Source organism: Trachypithecus francoisi, unplaced genomic scaffold, assembly GCF_009764315.1.
Source record: "Trachypithecus francoisi isolate TF-2019V2 unplaced genomic scaffold, Tfra_2.0 Lachesis_group18, whole genome shotgun sequence".
NCBI classification, from domain to species: Eukaryota; Metazoa; Chordata; class Mammalia; order Primates; family Cercopithecidae; genus Trachypithecus; species Trachypithecus francoisi.
The window spans coordinates 68,216,577-68,241,323 of NW_022681463.1; the positions used below are offsets into that span (position 1 = coordinate 68,216,577).

Below are 24,747 nucleotides of genomic sequence, written 5' to 3' on the forward strand. Positions count from 1 at the left end.
AGCTATATTACTTAACCTAGTAACAAGTTAACATCTTTCTGATTCTTAGTTTCTATGAAATGGAAATATTAAAGCTACTTCTAAGAATTGTCATGAAGATTAAATGAAATAATGCATGACTTGCCACAGTGTCTGAACACATGGTAAGGGCTCAAACAGTAGCTGCTATTATAACCCCCCAGCACTGATGGCAAGTTTGGCCATGTGCCCTGTGTTGGTCAATAAAATGGAATGGAGATCAGCATGTAGTTCACCAGGATACCAGCAACATTCTACATAAGGGCTGGGTCTCAGGTGAAGATTATGTGGCGCACAGCCACAGCAAACCTGTGAAGGACATGCTATATGAGCAATAAACCTTTTGGTCAACTACGGAGATTAAGAGGCTATTTGTTACCATAAAATAATCTTGCCTTTTCTGACTGGTAAGACTTAACTTAGTACATGGTCTTGCTATCCATTCACATTTTCAAAGAAAAGCCTGGGGAAAATTTTATCCTCTCTCTTAGTTTTCTTCTATGACTTGTTCACCAATTTTACCTCCTTAATATTTCTCAAATCGTGTATCATTAATATGACCTTAATTCACGTTTTTTTTCTGTTATTACAATATTTTCTTTCCCTAGCTTCACTCTCCTTAAACATTTTATTCTGCATTAATAACATCAATAAATTTTATTTTAAATGCATCAAATGCCTGATCATAAGTGCTTAAATAGTTCTTATTAAATTTATTTAAAAACATTTTTTCTTTTCTTTTTTTTTTTTTTTTTTGAGACGGAGTCTTGCTCTGTGGCCTGGGCGGGAGTGCAGTGGCCGGATCTCAGCTCACTGCAAGCTCCGCCTCCCGGGTTCACGCCATTCTCCTGCCTCAGTCTCCCGAGTAGCTGGGACTACAGGCGCCAGCTACCTCGCCCGGCTAGTTTTTTTTTTTTTGTATTTTTTAGTAGAGAGGGGGTTTCACCATGTTAGCCAGGATGGTCTCGATCTCCTGGTGATCTGCCCGCCTCGGCCTCCCAAAGTGCTGGGATTACAGGCTTGAGCCACCGCGCCCGGCCTCATTTTTTCTTAATCATTTTAATACCACTTATGTAACAAATATACAGAGATTACCTCAGCATTACAAAAATGTACTTCCAAACTTAAGATGAAGTATTCATAGTGTGCATCTGATGTGCTTCTTCATTTCTATACTTCAGTCAAAGAAACTTAGGCTCAGAAGATTTCACTGAACAAGTTATACCAAATAAGAAAGAAACAATTTTAAACAAATACAAATTTAACCAAAGAATAAGAAACAAAAGGGTAAACTCCACAGTTTAGTTCATGAAGTTAGCACATCTTTGACACCAACTCAGTATATTAGGGAAAAGCCCATTACAGCACAATCTCACTCATGAACACAGACTAAAAATAAAATTCAAGAAAAAATATTGGCATACCCCAATCCAGCAATACATTAAAAGAACAATGTATCACAATGAAGTTAGGTTTAACCAGAAATACAGTATCAGTTAAACATTCAAAAATTAATGTAAATTATGACATCAAAATTTGAAGGAAAAATATATCATTATCTTAGAAATGTAGAAAATACGAGACTGGGTCTCACTCTGTTGCCCAGACTGGAGCACAGTGGCATAATCACAGCTTACTGCGGACTCAACCTCCCAGGTTCAAGTGATCCTCCCATCTCAGCCTCCTGAGTAGCTGGTCCTACAGGTGTGTGCCACCACACCTGGCTAATTTTATTTTTAGTATAAATGAAGTCTTACTGTGTTGCACAGGCTGGTCTCCAACTCCTATGTTCAAGCAATCTGCCCACCCCAGCCTCGTAAAATGCTGGGATTACTGGTGTCAGCCACTGCACCTGGCTTACTCTTTTAGATCTTATAAAGAATATGTATAAAAATGTATAATAAACATCATGCTTAATAATATGCTGAAAATACTCTCTTTGAGACTAAGAACAAGTCTCAAAATGAGTAAGAGTATAGCGAGGTTGCTGGACATTGAAGCAATATACAAAAATAAACTGTACTTCTAACTCACCGGGAACAGAAAATGATACACACACACACACACACACACACAAAATTTATAATAGCATATAAAAACTCAAGTGCCCAGGAATAAATTTAACAAAAGATATTAAAGACCTTTATGGGAAAAACTATAAAACTTCATTGTGACATTAAAAACCTAAATAAATGGATGAATACACCAGCTTCAACAACTGGAAAATTCAATATTGTAAAGATGCCAACTCTTCCCTCAATCAATCTATAGATTCAAGGTAATCTAAATCAAACTCAGCAGGTGTTGTGTGTGTGTGTGCGCATGTGTGTGTGTACTGATAAGTTAATTCTAAAATTTATATGTAAATATAAAGGCTCAAGAATACCAAGACCTTCTCAAAGAATAAGGTGGGATGGCTTGCTTACCAGATACGAAGACTTGGCGTATTCCTGGCACAGAGATAATAAAACAGATCAATGAAAGAGAATTAAAAATCCATATATAATCCCACAAATATGTGAGATATGTGATCATCTCTGTAACCATGTATCATAGATACATGACAAAAGTGCCATTGTGGAGCAACAGGAAAACAGTATTTTCAATAAACAGTGCTGAAATAATTGAGTATACACATATATGGAAAAATAGTCAAATTGGACCTATGCTTGATACAGTTCACAAAAATCAACTCTAGTGGATTTTAGAATAAAAAGTTCAAGGCAAAAGTATAGTTTTTAGAATATATTTTTAGAAATAGTTTCATTGCCTCAGTACAGGGAATTCCTGTTCAGAAATACCTTAAACATTTTTTTTGAGACAAGGTCTTGCTCTGTTGCCCCCGCCAGTACAGTGGCATAATCATGGCACGGTGTAGCCTCGACCTCCTGGGCTTAAGTGATTCTACCACTTCAGCCTCCTGAGTAGCTGGGACTATAGTTATATACTACTGCACTCAGCTAAATTTTAAATTTTTTATAGAGAAGAAACAGAACACTAACTCTAGAAGAAAAGAATTGGTAAATCTGACCACATTAAAATTAAAGACTATCCATCAGAAGACACCAAAGAGGCCAGCCGCCGGTGGCTCACGTATGTAATCCCAGCACTCTGGAGGACGGAGGCGGGCGGATCACTTGAGGTCAGGAGTTTGAGATCAGCTTGGCCAACAACAGATGGTAAAACCCTATCTCTACTAAAAATACAAAAATTAGCCTGGCGTGGTGGCACACGCATGTGATCTCAGCTACTTGGGAGGCTTGGGCGGGAGAATCGCTTGAACCTGGGAGGCAGAGGTTGCAGTGAGCCGAGATCATGCCACTGCACTCCAGCCTGGGTGACAGAGCGAGACCCTGTCTCAAAAAAAAAAAAAAAAAAAAAGACATCAAAGAGAGTGAAAAGACAACTAGAACAGGAGAACAAGAGAGAATATTCACTACACTTATGACCAACTAAGAACTTGTGGCCAGAATATATATTAACAGTTTGATAAATCAAAGAAAAAAGGCATTGTTCAAAATAATCCCAAACTAGAAACCCCCAAGATGGTCATCAAGAAGAGAACAGATAAATGAATACATTTAGTTATATTCACACATAATGGAATCTTACACAGCAAACTAAAAAGAACAAATTTCAACAACAGTAAGGAGGAATCTTTAAAACAACATTGAATAAGATCAGCAAGTCACAAAAGAATAGTTAAAGTTTAATTTATGTAAATATCAAGAATTGGCAAAACTACACTATTGTTGTATAGTGAAGTGTATACAGATAAAAACTAGAAAGAAAAGTCAGTAAGCAATTATCATAAAAGTCAGGGTAGTGGTAACCTTGAAGGAGAGAGGGTGTTATGATGTGGAAGAAACACATAAGCAATTTCTAAGGTATTGGCAGTATTATATCTCTTAGCTTGGCTTGTAGTTACAAGATTTATGCCTTATAATCATACGCTATATTTCATGCTTATTTTATGTACTTTTCTATAAATATATGTTATACTTCATGATTTAAAACAGGTTTTAAAAAGCTGAGGGCATGTTCTGTGTTTTCTTAGATTCTTTATTTGTCCATTGGCATCCATTAATCACAGGGCCAATTATATTAACCCTATTTTCTTATTTTCTGTATTCCTGATGTTCTGGCACCTGTGGCCTCACTTGCTGGGGAGAGATGGCCCCTCACAGGGATAGCCAATTCTTATAGATAACAAAAGGCTTGGCCAGGGGCATACTTCTTATATGCAAACCATCCAATCCCAAGTCTATAGTGCCAACCACCTTATCTAACTTTTACACACCAAGCCAATATTTACTCTACCCCAAATCATCCCGGGCCAGGTACCGGGCTACCAGGAATCACCCTTACAGCCCAAAGATAGTCAGAATTATTGAAACTAGCCAATCCAACACTATTTATTTCGCCTTGCCTTTCCTGTGAAAACCCCAACAAAAGGTTTGGTCCAGGCTTTCTCCTCATGCCTTCTTCTGCCTCCTGATGAAAACGTGCTGCTTCTCCCTTGGCCCTGCCTGTATGACGTGATACACCCCCTTCTTTGGGAAATTTAAGTAATAAAAATTTCTTTCAATGGCATTAGCCTCTGTGTGCCATCTCTTAAAAGTTACTTCTGTAAATTAAAATCCCATGGGTACAAATGAGACGGGAAGTTATAAAAATAACTTTTAAAAATTAATGCAATGGAGAAGGTATAATAAAGTATAATAGTCGGGCATGATGGCTCAAGCCTATAATCCCAGCACTTTGGGAGGCCGAGACGGGCAGATCACGATGTCAGAAGATCGAGACCATCCTGGCTAACACAGTGAAACCCTGTCTCTACTAAAAAATACAAAAAACTAGCCGGGCGAGGTGGCGGACGCCTGTAGTCCCAGCTACTCGGGAGGCTGAAGCAGGAGAATGGTGTAAACCCTGGGAGGTGGAGCTTGCAGTGAGCTGAGTTCCAGCCACTGTACTCCAGCCTGGGCGACAGAGCAAGACTCCGTCTCAAAAAAAAAAAAAAAAGTATAATAAGCAGGCTAAATTTTTAAAGCTCTTAACCAAAACTTTAAATGCATTCAATCCTTTTGGAAGGTAAATAAGTAGAAATTAAGAGAAGATACATTAGTAAACTGATAAACCACACAAGAAACTAAAACATCTGAAATTTTCTTTAGATGGTGGCAATAGAGAATAGAACTGAGCATTCCAATTGTGCTTGAAGCTCATGTTCTGTAAAACAGGTTTGGAGATTCTAACAGGGCACACACATTCATACAGGCTTTCCTTCTGCTATCAGGAAAAGATATCTCAAGTCAATCATGTAACAAAGAATGTACAATGGTGCAGCCACCTTAGAAGACAGCTTCATAGTTTCTTACAAAGCTAAACACAGTCCTACCACACAATCCAGCAATCACGTTCCTAGGTATTTATCTACACGAATTAAAACTTATGTACACCCAAAAATCTGCACATGAATGTTTAAAGCAGATTTATTTATGACAGCCTAAAGCTGGAAGTGACCAAGATGTCCTTCAACAGACGAGTGAATAAACAACTGGTCCATCTATACAATGAAGTATTATTCAATAATGAAAAAGAAATGAGCTATTAAGCCAAGGAAAGAAAATATCTATACCATAATGCTAAGTGGGAGAAGCCAGTCTGAAAGGGCTACATACTGTATTGCATTCTTAAAAACATAAAACTATAGAGAGAAAGTAAAAAGATCAGTGGTTGCTAAGGATTTGGGGGGAGTAAAGGAAGAATGAAAAGGTGAAGCACGGGATTTTTAGGGCAGTGAAACTACTCTGTATGATACTGTAATGATACATAACATTACCCACTTCTTAAGACCTGAAGAACCACTGTATAACACCAAGAGTGAACCCTATGGACCTTACTTAATAATAATGCATCAATACTGGTTCTTTAGTTGTAATGAATATATCTCACTAATACAAGATGTTAACAAATGAGGAAACTGGAGAAGAGGTGGTATATGAGAACTTTGTACTATCTGCTCAATTTTTCTTATAAGCCTAAAACTGCTCTAAAAATAAAGTCTATTATAATAATGAAAAAGGGAGGCAGATTCCATAATCACAAAAAAGGTTCATAAGCTGCTTTTCAAAATGAATAATAAATGCCTATTACAGTCTCCCTAAAGGCAACACCAGCAGTGACCTCAGGAGAGATTCCCTCTAGTATAATTCATAAGCCAAAAGACCCACTGTGTGTAACATGATACAGTAGAAAATATGTTTACTGTATTAAACCAGAAAATATTAATGAGGAGACAGATAATCTTAACAGCCAACTACAAGAAAGTTAATTTGATCCCAAGAGTAGAAGAGAAATCATTCCATACAGCGTAATATTCTGAAGAAAAGTCAAGACAAGGGACAAAATATGTCATCTTGAATTTTTAACATCATGCTTGTGCATGACACTTCCATCTATCAAGAACAGTCTTTTAGTCTGTGGCTAAACAGGCATCAACTAAGTTGTGTCATATCTCCATAGGTAAGCTATAACTTGGCATATCAATAAGTTCTTGTGTTAAGACAAAGAAATGTCCGCTGTCAAGTTTATTGCCCTCCCACCTCTAATTATTATCTACTTTGTATATAGTCCCTTACATTCTACCATAGCCATTGGTTCACTCTTTACACTTCATATGCATCCTTCATAACTATCTCCACGTTTTCTGATCCACTGCTTATTATAACTATCTCTATTTATTTAAATCCTGACTGGGATATCTAAAGTTTCTTCAGTCTTTTAAACATTTATTGAGTGCTTTATTTAGGATTCAGCAAACATTTACTGAGCTCCTTCAGGCTCACTTCACCCACATAGCTATAACTACTTTAAGATATTATTACCTCAATTTTCTAGAGAAGCAAACATATTCAGAGAAGTTAACTAACTTGTCTTCGGCAACCAAAATCAAATCCAAATCTATCATGCCAGTCCAGTGTTTTCTTCCACTCGTGTTTAGCTCTCTCCCTACTGAACTACATGCAACCTGCTAGTTAGAATTCAAGGCTTTACTATACACTTCCTGAAATCTGTTTTTAAACTCTACCAAAAAACCTGTCCCTAGACCTCCTAACTCCACCTGCTCCTTTAAATCTTGCTAGTAGGTTCTTCTATTCCCAGATCCTTTCTCTATAACAATCTACACCATTACTGTTACATGATAGCCATCGTGCCTTCAAGATTTCAAAAAAATTCTGCTAACCAAATTTCCTTCTGGGGGAAGGAGAGAAAAGTCTTGGGATGACATCACGGAGTTATTTCAGCCTGCTGTCTTCCCCTTAATAGAATATACAACTATAGCAACTATATCAATGTACCGTAATTAACTGCTTAATAGATTCTTTTACACATTAGATTATCAACAACTTGAAACTAGTGACTGGCCTGAGGCAACAAATGATAACTGAAGACACTTGGACAACCTCATAAAGTAAATGAATACCTGCCACATCTACTATTTTTGTGAGCAGAAAATCTTACCAGACTTAAATTTGACCATGAAAAGCAAGTTCGTGGAATGAAATTGCTGGGATCAGAGCATGTACAACAATTAAAACCAGGACACAACACTTTTTGCCATGTTTACACAGAACAGAATAATTAATAGCCCTTCATCTTGTAAGCAAATCATAATTACCTACTATAGATACTAAGTTTATAAAGAAAATCTGACTTTCTTTTTTTTAAAGTTTCCCAGGGAGGCAGTATGAGTAACAGGAGCATAAGCTTTGTATGATGCTGAACAAGTTATTTAAGCCTTTCTGAAACTCATTTTGCTTCAGCTGCAAAATACGGGCAGGTGTACCTACCTCACAGAATTGTTGAAAGAATTAAACGAGATCATAAAGCTCTTAGCACAATGTTTATTACATAATGGGCACCTAAACTGTTCCTTCTCTTCCTCATTATCATTTATTATGTTCTTAGTGTTTGTTTCCTCACCTACTGTTAAATACCTACCATATAAGATAGTTGTGAGAATGAAGCACATTGCCTGACACATAGTAAGTACTTGTGAAAGCTTATTATTCCTATCCCTTTTAGGATTACTGTGGGAATAGTGAAATCAGTGCAACCACAACATTTTAAATAAAGACCTGAGCTGGGGGAAAAAATCTATCAGCTTTTCAGGAATTGTGTATTTACTTTTGGAAGGGAGAGGAGAATGGGAAGGAAAAGACAATGTTTTATTACTACATAGTAGGCAAAAATCATAATTTCATAACGATTTGAAATGATTTATAATAATCATTAAGGTACAAGGCTAAACTCAGGGACTAGCACACTATTTGTCTAAAGGAAAACAAAAACAACTTGAAGGCAACTAAATATACACATAAATCTGGGGCCGGACGCGGTGGCTCAAGCCTGTAATCCCAGCACTTTGGGAGGCCGAGACGGGCGGATCACGAGGTCAGGAGATCGAGACCATCCTGGCTAACACGGTGAAACCCCGTCTCTACTAAAAAATACAAAAAACTAGCCAGGCGAGGTGGTGGGCGTCTGTAGTCCCAGCTACTAGGGAGGCTGAGGCAGGAGAATGGCGTAAACCCGGGAGGCGGAGCTTGCAGTGAGCTAAGATACGGCCACTGCACTCCAGCCTGGGCGACAAAGCAAGACTCCGTCTCAACAAAAAAAAAAAAAAAAAAGAAATCTGACCATTAATTCACAAGACATTTTAGAAGAGACTTCAAAAACAGTCTCATTATGTTTATCATCTTATAAAACTGAACAACATTTTGAACTGGGAATTTAAAACACGAATTAACAGGAACTCACTATTGTGATTTGTTTTAAATTTTGCATAAATATATGTGTATTCAACATAAATAAATATTTCAGTTTTCTTACCTGTTGTGTTCCATCTGCACTTACAATAGGGGCAGACAAAAGAGAAATATCACTACTTAAGATCTGAGTTGTATCCAGTAGTGGTGGATGTTCTGCCATTATCAATAAGACATTAATATACTGAATAACGCTCCAACTCTGAAAAACAAACATATATAGTCATTTGTAAGTACATCCTTAAAATATAGTAAAACACTGTACATTGAAGATGTTTCATTTTTTAACCTAAAAAGATATTCTTGTCAAAAGAAATTCTAGAATACTCTGTTGACTACTTTTTTTTTCCAATCAATAAGCCATTTAAGGAAATACATTTCTTACAATTCAAATTACTTTGTTTAAAGTAGTCAGTAAGTTTATATATTAAAGAGAATATCAGCAGGCTCTATTTAAATTCTATGTCTGTCTCTCCACCCCTTCCATCTCTATATAATATTTTATTTAATTTAACCACCACTACTTAATCTAAACACTGGGATAGGCACTAAAATACAGTGATTCAGTGAGGCAACTGTCACTAATTTTTTTCTATGGGCAGACAAGGTAATTATGAAGACTCAATCCCCCTCATCACCCTATCTGTCTCTAGGAGCAATACAAGAATAATAATGATTTTTCACTGATTCCTCAGACAAAACACAGTGGTAGAAAAATCTGCTCAGGATTACTGAAGACCCTTCAAGTTTGAAGTTTCAAGCTCTTATTTATTTTGGTTGTATTACTCTTTTCTAAGTGATACCTATTTACAATAAATCAATAATGTCAATGAAAAAACATATACATTTAGAAATCTTTAACTGTACAGACAGTACCACATACAAAAATAAAAGTAAAATATAATGTAAGCAATATTAGTCTATCATATACAAAGTTAACTAATAAAACATCAGCAAATTACATTTCAAGATGAGCAAATTGAGTATAATAATAAATACACTGAATCTATATTGAAAATTTAAATAAACATTTTGGAATGTTTACAGCATTCTACAATTCAGTAGTGTCAAGAGGGTTAACTTTTATAAGAGATTAAATTCATGTTATTTATTTAAAATCCTGACTCTGCCGAACCTCACAAGTTGATTTAGCTTGAAAATAATTTTTCATGTAGATATACAACAACTACTATAATGTTTTAAAAATTATTCAGTATAGGTATCTACTTAAAGATTTCATAATACCACAATAATATAAAATGTGTCATTTTATATTATTTAACTGTCTCATGAACATGCATATTCTTTAAACATGTTTATATATAAACTAATGCAAATCTAACTTCTGGCATAACCTGTATTCCTATATTACTTAAAGTCCAATAAAATCACTAAGTACTTTAAATCTTGTCTAATAATGTTGCTCTGTGGAATATACAAAGAATTATGAGAAACAATAAATGTATTATTTCTCCCACTTGCATATCACAACAGTTAGTGTAAGAAACATTTCCAAGAAGCTAACTTGGGATTAAAAAGAGAGATTTTGTAGGCAATTCAATTTTCTTAATAAATTTTAAAAAATAAAAACCACTGAGCCATTTAAATTCTGTCATTTTATTCTATTTGCAATATTCTATACACTAGGTTCAGCTAAAACTGCAGGCTGCCATTATTATTTTAATTTTAGAATGTAACAATGAAGATATAACCACAGTTTTGTTTCAAGAGATGTACTGGTAAGTTTTACAAATAGAAATACAGATTTTCTTTTGAATCTTCAACTTAATTCCAATACTAGTGCTATTAGAGATTGGGTATAGAGCCACATGCTATATTTCAATATTTACCATTCCATTTAAGCCATTACCTTTTTAAAATTTTCAACACATTGGTCAATTTGCCTAAGGTGTTATCTTTCATTTTAGTCTTTTTAAAACTAGGACACACTAAAGTTTCATTTATAAATTGGTTTATTGTATGGCCATATCTATCACACCCAAAGTAGTTGGTTTTATTTAAGCTTGCAAATTCAAAACTTTTACCCTGCAACTCAAATGCTGGCATTTAGAAACCAGACATTCCTTTCATTCCTTCTGTAGAGAATACTGTCAGTTTCTTCCTTCAATAAATTACTTCTAATTTTGTTACCACTCACTTTCTACATTCTAGTCTTATCTTGTGACCTCAAACAGCCTCTTAGTTTTAGTTATACACTTATTTTTATTTTTTATAATGTAATATTTGATGTATTTTTAAAAAGAATAGAAATAACTTACAGCATGCATTAACGTCCACAGAGTAAATACTTCCCTGCCACAGCCCACTTCAAACTACCAATGATTTTAAATTGACCTGCAAATTCCTGAATTTTAACAATCAACTTTTGTACACAAGTTAAGATAGCTCCAGCATATCACTGTTGATATGTCAACATTTATTTATGTAGCAATAATGTGAAATATTAATGTTTAGATCAGTGTTGCATGTAGAATCTTGCAAAATACATAAATAAACATTTGCAGACTCTGGGTGAAAAAAACCTGGATATCTTTGTACTATTCTTGCAACTTTTTTTTTTGTAGGTCTAATATTTTAATTAGTGTCAAATTAAACAATGTTGTTTTAAATGTAAGAGAGGTTGCAGATCTGAACATACAAGGTTTAACCAAAGAAAAGGTCCTAAAAGATAACGCAGAAGAATATCTTCATAACCTTGGGACAGAGAAAGATTTCTTAAACAAGATATAAAATACATTTCTTAAAACATAAAGAAAAAACAATATATTGGATTTCATTAGAATTAACTGTAATTTCTTTTAAAAAGCTTTAAGAGAATGAAAAGGTAAATCACAAACTGAAAAAAGATATTTACAACATATACAACTAAAAAAGAGCATACATTTTGAATATATACCAGCCTCCTACAAATTATTTTTTTAAAAAGATAGAAAAATAATAAGAGACTTGAATCTACTCTCCACAAAAGCAGAAATGTGGCTGGGCAGTGGTTCATGTCTGTAATCCCAGGACTTTGGGAGGCTGAGGCAGGCAGATCACTTGAGGTTAGGAGATCAAGATCAGCATGGCCAACATGGTGAAACCCTGTCTCTACTAAACATAAAAAACTTAACTGAGTGTGGTGGCAGGTGCCTGTAATTCCAGCTACTCGGGAGGCTGAGGCAGGAGAATCACTTGAACCTGGGAGGTGGAGGTTGCAGTGAGCCGAGATCATGCCACTGCACTCCAGCCTGGGCGATAGAGCAAGACCCTGTCTCAAAAATAAAAAAAGTAGAAATGCAAGAGGCCAATAAAATGAAATGAAAAAGACTATCAAGTGATAATGAGGTTATGGAGGCAAACTCACATGGAACAGAAATGAAAATTCGTAAAATCACTTAGGAAAAGTTTGACATTATCTACTAAGGTTGAACATATTCATCCTCTATGACCCAGGTATGATCCAGCTATTAGATTCCTGGTAGATACAAGAAGGCTCATAGGAGCCATTACTTGTTAATAGCCCTAAAGGTCCTCTGTAAATAAACTGTGGCTGTTTCATTCAATGGACTATATGCAGCAATGAAAATTAATGAACTAGTGATACAGGAAACAACGTGGATAAATCTCACAAACACAACATTCATGAAAAACACACAGAAGAATACAGGCTGCACAATTTTATTTACAGGAGGTTGAAAAACAGGAAAAAACAATTTATGGTTTTAAGAGTCAGGACAGTGGTTGCCTTTGACAAGGAAGAAACGATGGGAACATGGGCAAGGCATGAAGGCAGTTCCTTGGGTGATGGTACTATACTATGTCTGGACCTGGGGGGCTGTTATGTGATGATTACCATTAAGTTATTCACTAAGCTGTATACTGATCATATATGCACTTATGTATATTATCCTTCAAAAAATTATTTTTAAAGGTTAAAGTTACCACATGGTCATCTCAACTGATGTAGAAAAAGCATTTGACAAATTCAACACCCTTTCATAATAAAAAACACTCAATAAACTAATAGTAGAAGAAATATACCTCAACAAAATAAAGGCCGTATATGAAAAACCTACAGGAAAGATCACACTCACTGGTGGAAGACTGGAAGTTTTTCCTTTAAGATAGGGAAAGGCAAGGATGCTCACTTTTGCTATTTCTATTCAACACAGTACTGGAAGTTCTACCCAGGGCAACTGAGCAAGAAAAAGAAATAAAAGGCATCTAAACTGGACAGGAAGAAATAAAATTACCTCTATTCACAGATAATATAATCTTACAGGCAGAAAACCCTAAAGATTACACACACACACACAAAAAAACTGTTAGAACTAATAACTGAATTCAGCAAAGTTGCAGAATACAAAATCAACACATAAAAATCCATTGTTTGTACATATAACAATGAAAATTTGAAAAAGAAATTTTAAAAATTCCATTTACAATAGCAACCAAAAGAATAAAATACTTAGGAATAAACCTAATCAAGGAGGTGAAAGCCATACACTGAAAACTACAAAACACTGCTGAAAGAAATTAAAAACACAAATGCAGAAAACACCCATGTTCACAAAGTGAAAGATTTCATATTGTTAAGATGCCCATACTATCCAAAGCAATATGCAGATTCAATGCAATCCCTATCAAAATCCCAATAGCTTATTTTGTAGGAAAAGAAAAATCCATTCTAAAATTTTAGTATCTCAGGGGATCCCAAATAGCCAAAACAATTTTGAAAGAAAACAAACTTGAAGGACTCACACTTCCTGATTTCAAAACATATTACAAAGCCATAGGAATCAAAACAGTGTAGTACTGGCATAAAGGAAGACAATAGACTAGTGAAATAGAATAGAGAGCCTAGAAACAAATCCTTAGCATATATGACCAAATAATCTTCAACAAGGGTGCCAAGATCATTCAATGAGGAAAGGACAGTCTCTTCAACAAATGATGTAGGAAAAACTGGATAGCCACATGCAAAAAGAATGAATTTGGATTATATTACACTATATACAAAAATTAACTCAAAATGGATTAAAGATCCAAATGGAAGAACCAAATTGTAAAACTTCTAGAAGAAAACACAGGGAAAAGCTTCATGACTTTGGATTTGGCAATTGTTTCTTGGATATGATGGCAAAAGCACACGTAACAAAGGCAAAAACAGACAAATGGGACTTAAACTTAGAAACTTTTGTGCATCAGAAGACACAACCAACAGAGTAAAGAGGTACTCTATGGAACGGGAGAAAACATTTACAAACTGTCTTAACTTGGTCTGCTACTAAAAAAAAAAAAACACACAGAGTGTGTAACTGAAACAACAGACATTTATTGGTCACACTTCTGGAGGTTGTGAAGTTTAAGATCTAGGTGCTGGCAGATTTGGTTCTTGGTAAGGATCCTCTTCCTGGCTTTCAGATGGCTATCTTCTGGCTGTTGCCTCACATGAGGGAGAGAGGACACTCTTGTGTCTCTCTTCTTATACAAGAACACTAATCACATCATGGGAGCTTCACCCTCATGAACTCATCTAAGCCTAACTATTTTCAGTAATTAGCTCCCCAAATCTCCACCTCTTAATACTATCATTTTGGGGGTTACGGGTTCAACATATGAATTCTGGAGAGACACTAATATTCAGTCTATAATATTCGGCCCCTGACCTTCCAAAATTCATGTCATTTTCATTCTATCCCAAAAGCCCCCAAAGTCTTAACTCACTGAAGTATCAACTCTAAAGTCCAAAGTCTCATCTAAGTATCACCTAAATCAGATATGGGTGAAGGTAGAGGTACAATTCATCCTAAGGCAAAATTCCTTTCCAGCTTTTGTGAAACCAGATATGTTACGTATTTGCAAAAGACAATGGTGGGACAGGCGTAGCACAGACATTCCCACTCCAAAAGAGAGAAATCAGAAGAAAGAAAGGAGTGACATGTCCCAAGCAAGTCCAAAACCTACCAAGGCAAATACCGTTAGATCTTAAGGCTTGAGAATCATCATCTTTGATTCAATGCTCTACTTTCCATATCCACTGGAGTAATGGTCCTGCCTTCCAGACACTGAAATGGCAGCATCACTCCCATGGCTCAGTGAGGTGACCTGTCCCTTCTGCTTGGTGGAGCCCTGACCATGCAGCACTCTCACAGGGATCTTCCCATGAGGCTCTGCTGCGGGGCAGTCCTGCCCTTTAAAGCTGAGGTGGAAGGAGCCTCGCCCTACGGGCCCATGCACTTTGGATCTGTAGTGGGAGTAGTAGCCCTGATGACTCCGAATTGCCTTTGGAGTCCTTCTCCCTTTTCTGAAATGATCATGCATGTTCACAGCCTTCCTTCATTCTATCCCATGTTCTCTATTTCCTTTAATCTCAGCTGGCAGTGTTTCTAATATAATTCCGTCTCTATTCCTGGCTTCAGTTGAGATGCCTGATTAGGTCCATGGTTTACACCCACACTAATCTCCTTAGCAAACGGTCAGCCAGCCACACCTTTGATGTTCTCTTCCAAATGTTCTTTCGCATTTCTGTAATATGGAGATGCTGAGAATTTCCCAAATCTTTAAGTTCTGGTGCCTTATTGCTTAATAATTCTTTATTCAATTCATTTCTCTCTTTTTACATTTTACTATAGGTTGACTATCCCTTATCCAAAATGCTTGGGACCAAACTCATAATGAAATATCTTAGGGATGAAACTCAAGTCTAAACATGAAATTCATTTATGTTTTATATACACCCTACATAGACAGAAGATAATTTTACATAATATTTTAAATAATTTTGTACATGAAACAAAGCTTTGATTATTTTAACTGCAACCCATCACATGATGGAATTTTCCACTTGTGGCATCATATCAACGCTCAGAAAGTTTCAGATTTTTGATATTTCGGATTTCTAAATTAGGGATGCTCAACCTGAATAAGCAGTGAAGAGCAATCAAATTGCTCCTTCAACACTTGGCTTAGAAATCTCTTTACCTAAATACCCAATTTAATAGTTCACAAGTTCTCCCTTCTAGAAAACACTGGAACATAAACATAAATCAGTCAAATTGTTTGCCACTTTATTACAAGGATTGCCTTTTCTCCATTGTCCAAAACATGCTCCTCATTTCCATCCAAGACCTCATCAGAATGGCCTATCACCCATGTTTCAAACAACATTCTGTTCATGATTATTTGTGTCCTCCTTGAAGATGGAGGCTTTCTCTCCAGCTCTCCTCTTTTCTCTATGAGCCCTCACTGGAATTGCCCCTAGCAGTCTGGTAGCAGCAATCTCGGCTTTTTTTTTTTATGGACACACCTCAAAACCTTTCCAGCCTCTACCCATTATACAGTTCCAAAGCTAGTTCCACATTTTTAGGTACCTGTTACAGCAATCCCCTATTTCTTAGTACCAATTACTGTCTTAATCAACTTAGGCTACCATAGCAAAATAACAGTCTGGGTGCTTTAAACAACAGACATAATTTTTAACAGTTATGGAGGCGAAGATGTCCAAGATCAGGGTGCTAGCATGGTTGGCTTTTTGGTAAGAGCCCTCTTTCTGGCTCTCAGATGGCTACCTTCTCCTTTTGTCCTCAAGGCAGAGAGCATACGAGCTCAGGTCTCTTCTTCGTCTTATAAGGATACTAATCTGATCATGGGGACCCCATGCTCATGATCTCATCTAAGCCAAATTATCTCCAAAGGCCCCACCTCCACATACTGTCACATTGGTGGTTAGGGCTCAATGTATGAATTTTGGGAGGTATACATTCAGTTCATAACACTATTAGATGCTTTCTCACTCAGTCACGGACATAATTCTGAAGCTGTTGTTTCCTTACACATGTATTCTACTAGTTTTCTTCCTGAATCTTATTATTCCTATCTGTTAATTCACCTAGATTTGTTATATACACGATGACAACAGCTTAGACCTAGAAACTAAGGTAGATATCTTACGAGAATAAGCTTGGTCTGGAGTTTGAAACTTCAGTTCTTTTTGTCTACAAAGCATGTGGGAAAATGCAAAGTGGGATTACATCTTGGATTACAGCAATAGCATAACTGAAGTGCTGATAGGAAAAATCTGTACATTTAGATTGAGACATCCAATGTCTTCTTTTCTTGAGACAGAGTCTCGCTCTTGTTACCCAGGCTGGTGGGCGGTGGTGTGATCTTGGCTCACTGCAACCTCTGCCTCCTGGGTTCAAGCAATTCTCCTGTCTCTCTCTCCCAAGTAGCTGCGATTACAGGCGCCTGACACTACACCCAGCTAATTTTTTGTTTTTAGTAGAGATGCGGTTTCACCATCTCTCAAACTCCTGACCTCAAATGATCTGCCCACCTAGGCCTCCCAAAGTGCTGGGATTACAGGTGTGAGCCACCATGCCCTGCTGAAATCCAATGTCTTTTGATGTGGTTTTCTGATGTGTCTAATTCAAACTAAAAACTATAGGTCTCCAGAGCCATTTGTGAAACCACAAGACTATCATATGCAGTTGTTCCTTGGTTTCTACAGAGGATTGGTGCCAGGATCCCCAAAGATGCCAAAATCCACAAAACCTTAAGCTCCTTACATAAATGGTGTAGTATTTGCATATAACCTATGCACATTCTTCTGTATACTTTAAATCATCTCTATATGACTTACAATACCTAATACAATATAAATGCTATGTAAAAATCATCTCTATATGACTTATAATACCTAATACAATATAAACGCTATGTAAATAGTGACACTGAATTGTTCAGGGAATAATGAAAAGGTCTGTACATATTTAGTACAGATGCAACAATCCATTTTTTTCCAAATATTTTCGATCCATGGTTGATTGACTCCGTGGATGTGAAACTCCCAGAAATGGAAGGCTGACTATACTCCAAGGAGTTTTAGTCATTTAACTCTAGAATTTAGGAGTTTTTAAAAATACACATATGAACAAAATGTTACATAAAAATATTAGAATTACAGTAGCAATTGTATCAAGATGGTGAGATTATGTAACCATTTTTCTCTATTTCTCAAGGCTTTTTTTTGTAATATGAATATGGTTCATACCACCATCAAAATTTCGATTTAAAAATTAATAGTCTTGAAGAGCCATAGGCAACCACACATATTTGGCTTCTCAACCATCTAAGCACCCTTTCAGGAGAATTTAAATAAATTTTGCTAGAACTTGGATTTATCCAGATTACTAATTTATCTCATGAACTGATATCCTAAAGTGTATTTTTCCAATGTAGACTTCTATTTCATTTTTAACGTTTGGATTTTTTATCTTCTAAACTTGACTACAGTAGACTAAAAATAAGGTATTTGAAATTACCTGTGGTGGAATTTCCTGAGATGAAAGTCATGGGAGTCACTCTGCAAAATTATCTTATCATTTCTTACCAGAAACCTAAAACAAGTATTTCATAGATTATATTTAACAATAAGAACAGGATATTAGGTTGTTTTATATTTTGGCCAAAACTAATTAATTCTTTGAATTACCCTCTTTGATGTCAACTGTACTGCAGAAAAATGGCTCTTAAAAATATAATTATATGCATTACTTCAGTTCACCTTAAATTTCCATATGTTAATGTGAAATTTTACGAAGACATAATAGGCAATCTTGCTTTTTTCTTCTATATTTATAAAATAAATGTATATTGGTAGAGAAAGTAAGAAGGGAGGAGAACGGTAAGAAGACAGTGCTATCAATCATTTTCAATGACTGATATTAAATTTTTAAAAAGACATTTTATAATTCAAAAGATTTATGCTTAATCCAGTTCCTTGCTTTTCTTTCTCTCCCCCATGCTCACTTTTTTCATTTCTTTGGGTATTGGAAGTATAAAACAGTACAATATTTGGTACAAAAAAAGGCTACAACTAAGAGTGTTATGCTAAAAAGAAAATAAAAAAGGCAGTCCTCAATCAAGAAAGAGGCTGCTTTGCAGTATTCTGTTAGAAATCAGATATATCTGATAATTTAATGAAAGAAACAAATAAAAAGGCCTTTGACCCTTACAGTGGCTCATGACTGTAATCTCAGCACTTTGAGAAGTTGAAGCAGGAGGACCACTTGAGCCCAGGAGTTTGAGACCAGCCTGGGCAACATATTGAGAATTTATTATTGTTATTATCATTATTTGTTTCAAAGTCAGATATAATTGGAAAATATTTTCTCACTGAAACACTGTAATAAGTGATAATTTCGCTCTCAGATCATGCTGTAAGAGTTAAATTTAACCTCCATCTTTCTTAAAACCTTTTATTGTGGAAAATCTCAAACATACACCAATGTAAACATAATAGTATAATGAACCCCATGTACTCATCACCCAGCTTTAACTCATGACCAGTCTAGTTTCATCTATACCCCACTTCCTGTCTTGTAGTATTATGAAACACAACTAGGACATTCCAAAATTTCATTTGCAAATATTTCAATATGTATCTCTGAAAGATAGGAACTCCTTTCTAAAACATAATTACAAAACCATTACCATACGCACAATTTAACAATTCCTTAAATCATCAAATATGCAGTCAGTGTTCAAATTTTGCATTGTCTTGTTAATTTTTATTAAAACTTGATTGAATCAGGATTTGTATTAGATGTGCACACTACTATTTGCCATGTCTTTAAAACCCTCTTTTAATCTAAGTACTATCCATTTGATTGTCATGACTTTAATGTTTTAAAAGTAATTTTTTTATTTCTGAAGACCACATTAGTCTATTTTTTATTTATGAAAAAATCAATAATTTGTATCTGTCCTTAAAAGTGACTTTAACTAGATCATATAGAGCTGATGAATCTTTTCATCTGGATATATCAAGAGATAATCAATGGAGGTAATTTAAAGAACATCAGCAAGATCACACTTTAATAACCAATTTTAATTTGATTAGAAAAATCTCAAATAGCCAATTTCTAAGATTAACAAATGTATTATCAATCTAGTGAAACACAGTTTTCTATATCTTTATTCCTAATTGCTGTTAAGATATTAAAACTTCATTACTATCTACCATTATTTTGCCTAAGAGCACATTCCAGGCACATTTCACTCTCTTGATCAAAAATGTTAAAAGGAGTCAAGGAAGGATTTTATATTATGAGAATTTTTTCAACCTACAGAAAAGCTGAAATAACTGAACAGTAAACACCCATATACTTGTCACCTAGTTTCTAAAATTGACAGGTTTTAATTGCATGTATTCCTCTAGTGATCTTTTTTTAACGCACTTCAAAGTAGCAGACATTAGTATACTTCACTCCTAAACACTTCTGCATGTTACTAGCATTCAAAATTTTAGTTCCTTAAAACAAAAGTTCATGTATGATAAAATGTACAAATCTTCATTAAAATATTTTTTGCCAAATTCCTTTTACCAGAAATGTACAAATCTTAAGTGTGCTATCATATGAGATTTTTAAAAATGAAACTACTATAAGTATCTAAGAATCTAAAGTCCTATTGTTGCTCTAAGATCACAGCTTTCAAATCCTGGTATGTATCAGAATCACCCACAGGGATTATTAAAACAGATTCCTGGGCCACACACATAAGAGTTTCTGATTCAACAGGTGTGTGGTGGGGCCCAGTCAATCACATTTCTAGTAAGTTCCCAGGTTACGCTGATGCTGCTAGTCTTTGGACAACACAAATCTAAGACTAAATAAATTTTTACATTAAGTACTAACTGATAATAAGGACGTAAAGTTGATAACAATGTAAGGTGTATACCTCATTCTGGAAAGCCTCATCCCAGATGTGAATACATTATCCTTCAACTAGAAACAGATGAAAATACTGACCTAAGGATAAGAAAGTATTTGTAAAGGAATCAAGTTTAATGAAGAATTTTTAATTGCCTTTGGATATTACGGTCAAATTGATATACTAGGAGAGTATGATATACTGTCCTCAGATTGAAATTGCTATTTCCTGCAGAACAAACAAAGTTGAAACTTTCAACTTTGTTGAAAGTTGAAATGGCAGAGTAATTAGTTAAATGTATTAAACAAACATGCACCAAGTAGTTGTCATAACTACTTGTTTGGTGCAAAAGTAATTGTGGTTTTTGCCATTACTTGTAATGGTACAAATGGTACTTTTAATTGAAAGCAAGGGCAAAAACCACCGTTACTTTTGCACTAACCTAATACAATGTGTCTACTACTCTTGATTTTTGAAATAGTTTTGCTGAGGTGTAACTGACATATATCAAATTGCACGTTTAAAAGTGTACAATTGGATAAATTTTGACACATAAATACACCTGTGAAACTATTACCGTAATTAAGATAATGAACTTACCCATCATCTCTCATATTTTCCTACTAACTATCTGTAAACTGGAGCCTTTGCATTTCTATGAACAATGATGTTGTTTTCATGTGCTTATTTGTCATCCAGGTATATTTTTGGTTGACTATTTGTTTGATTATTTTGTCCATAATACTAGACTGTTTTCTTATTATTGATAGTGCTTTATATATTTTATATATATTTTGATAGTGCTTTATATATTCTGGATACCAGTCCTTTACTAGATAAGTGATTTACAAATATTTTTTCTCCCACTCTGTGGCTTGCTTTTATATTCTCTTACCAATGTCTTTTGAAGAGAAGTTTTAAATCATGATAAAGTACAATTTATTGATTTGCCATTTTATAAATGGTGCTTTCAAGGCTATACCTAAGAAATCTTCACCTAATGCAAGGTCACAGAGATTTTCTCCTATGTTTTTTAAAGAAATTTCATAGTTTTAGGCTTTACATTCTTTCTACTTTCTATTAATTTATTGAGAGGGGTATTGAAATCTCTGCTAAAATTGCATATTTATGTACAGACAATCCCCAACTTGTGATGGTTCAACTTACAATTTTTGGACTTTCTGATGGAGCAAAAGAGATACACATTTAGTAGAAACCATACATCAAGTATCCATACAACCATTCGGTTTTCCACTTTTCAGTATTCGATAAATTACAAGGGACATTCAACACTTTATTATAAAATAGGTTTTGTGTTAGATGATTTTGTTCATCAACCATATGATAATACAAGTGTTCTGAGCACATTTAAGATAGGCTAGGCTAAGCTATGATGTTCAGTAGATTAGGTGAATTAAATGCATTTTTGATATATTTTAACAAGTTAGGTTTATCGAGACATAACCTCATCATGAATTAAAGACCATCTGTATTTCTCTCTGCAAGTTTCAGCATATATTTAGAAACACTCTCTTTTTTTTTTTTTTTTCTTTTTCCTTTTTTTTGAGACAGGGTTTCTGCTGTGTCACTCAGGCTGGAGTGCAGTGGTGTAAGCATAGCTCACTGCGGCCTCAACCTCCCAAGTTCAAACAATCCTCCCACCTCAGCCTTCCAGTAGCTGAGACTACAGGCATGTGCCACCACACCCAGCTAATTTTTGTATTTTTTGTAGAGTGGAGTTTCACCACATTGCCCAGGCTGGTCTCGAACTCCTGAACTCAAGTGATTCAACCCCCTCAGCCTCCCAGAGAGCTGGGATTACAAACATGAGCCACTGCCCCCAGGCCAGTTCCTATATTAAATGCATAAATACTTAAACTGTATGCCTTCTTAATTAATCCCTTTATTAGTATGAAATAATCCTCTTTATCCCTGGTATGAATTTTTTGTTCTGTAACCTAACTTCTGGTTTAACTTAGTGATTTCAGTTTTCTTTTGGATAGTGTAAGCATGGTATATCTTTTTCCATCCTTTTAACTTACTTAAAGTGGATTTCTTGTAGATGTGAAATATTTGGGTCTTAATTTAAAAAAAAAATTGAATATAACAATCCCTGACTTTTAATTGTAGTATTTAGGCCATTTACATGTAATGTGATTGTTGATATGATTGGATTTACATCATCATCTTGCTATTTGTTTCAAATGTTCTTTGTCCCTTTTCCCTCTTTATCTGCTTCATGTTTAATTATTTCCTATTATACCATCTCCTCTCTCTTGATTTATAGGCTACAACTCTTTGTTACTTGAGCGGTTTCTTTAAAGTTTCTAATACACCTCTTTTACTTATTACTGTATACCTTTAAGTAATATACTTCAGGAATAGGTATCAGAACCTTTCAGCAATAAATCTGCAATTTCTCTGGGATTTTTGCTATTATCATTGCATATTTTACTTTTACATGTTTTAAACCTCACATTGCCATTTTTTTAGGGAGTTGGAGGGGAGGGCAGGGTCTCTATCGCCCAGACTAGAATGCAGTGGTGTGATCTTGGCTCACTGCAATCTCTGCCTCCTGGGTTCAAGCGATCCTCCCAACTTAGCCTTCCGAGCAGCTGTGACTACAAGCATGTACCACCATGCCTGGCTAATTTTTGTATTTTTTTTTTTTTTTTTGGAGAGACTGGATTTCACCATGTTGCCCAGGCTGGTCTCAAATGCCTGGGCTCAAGCATTCTGCCTGCCTTGGCCTCCCAAAGTGCTGGGATTACAGGCATGAGCCACCACACCTGACAACTGTCATCATTTTTATATTAAACAGTCATTTGTCTTTCAAAGACATTTAAATAATTTTTTTTCTAAATCGTATATATTTGACCAGGTAGTTACCATGTACAGTACTCTGAACTCCTTGTGACCAAGTTTCCATGTGATTTAATTTTCCTTCTGCTTGAAGGATTCTATTTAACATGTCTTTTAGTTCAGAAATGAAAGTGATAAATTATTTCAGCTTTTGTATATTTGAAATCTTTATTTTGCCTTTATTTTGAAAGATAGTCTACCTGGGTAAAAAGTCCCAGGTGGACAGTTTTTGCAAAAAAATGTTTTAAAGATATTGCTTCATTGTCTTCTAGCTTACATTGTTTCTAATGACAGATCTGATGTCACCTTTATCTTTGTCCTGGTTTTTCTTTGGCTGCTTTTAAGATTTCTTTCATGGACCAGGCACGGTGTTTCACGCCTGTAATCCCAGCACTTTGGGAAGCGAAGGTGGGCAGATCATGAGGTCAAGAGATCGAGACAATCCTGGCCAACATGGGGAAACCCCATCTCTAATAAAAGTACAAAAATTAGCCGGGTGTGGTGGCTTGCACCTGTAATCCCAGCTACTCGGGAGGCTGAGGCAGGAGAATCACTTGAACCTGGGAGGCGAAGGTTGCAGTGAGCCGAGATAGTGCCACTGCACTCCAGCCCGGCAACAGAGCAACACTTCGCCGCAAAAAAACAAAGAAAAAATTCTCTTTAAGTGATTTGATTATGATGTGTCTTAGTAAAGTTTTATTCATCTTTCTTATGCTTATTGTGCTTATTGGTTTATAGTTTATATCTATTTTGGAAAATGGCCATTATTTCTTCAAATATTTTTTCAGTTATTGTCTCCAAATTCTATTTTCTTTCTTCTGTGCTTCATTTTGGATAGTTTCTATTGCTATATCTTCATGTACACTAATCTTTCCTTTGACAAAGTCTAACATGCTATTAATGTAGTATGTCTTTGATACATAATTTTAATCTAGACAGTGTCTCTATTTAACATGTTCAATCTTTTTGTTAGCTTCTCTAACAGTCATAACTGTTTTAATAACTATCATCATCAGTATCATTTGAAGGCCAATTTCAAGTGATTTTTCTCAATATGGTTTGTACTTTCCTGCTTCTTTGCAGACTCAGTAAGTTGAACTGAATGTAAGATAATGTCAACTTTATCTTGTTGGCTGTTAGATATTTTTGTATTTCTATAAATAATCTCAAGATTTGTTCTAAGATGTGGCTAAGGGACTAGGACAAAGTTTGATTCTTTGGGACTTGGTTTTACGATGGATTAGGCAAGAACAGAGTTGCATTTAATGTGTAATTAATTTTTCCCCACTACTAATGCAAAACCCTCCAGAGTACT

The 24,747-nt window shown here is 35.4% G+C and overlaps 1 protein-coding gene across 3 annotated transcripts in view; it reads right to left on the reverse strand.

Moving 5' to 3' along the window:
- The window catches only part of FNDC3A (fibronectin type III domain containing 3A), a 218,972-nt gene that overhangs the window by 179,432 nt on the left and 14,793 nt on the right, over window positions 1-24,747 (reverse strand). For 2 of the 3 annotated variants that reach the window (XM_033176880.1, XM_033176881.1), the window contains exon 2: window positions 8,914-9,051. In XM_033176880.1, coding sequence (XP_033032771.1) covers window positions 8,914-9,012 — 99 coding nt within the window. In that variant the 5' untranslated portion in view covers window positions 9,013-9,051. Of the gene's footprint in view, window positions 1-8,913; window positions 9,052-24,747 lie in introns of those variants that run through there. The other variant, XM_033176883.1, reaches the window with a different exon arrangement.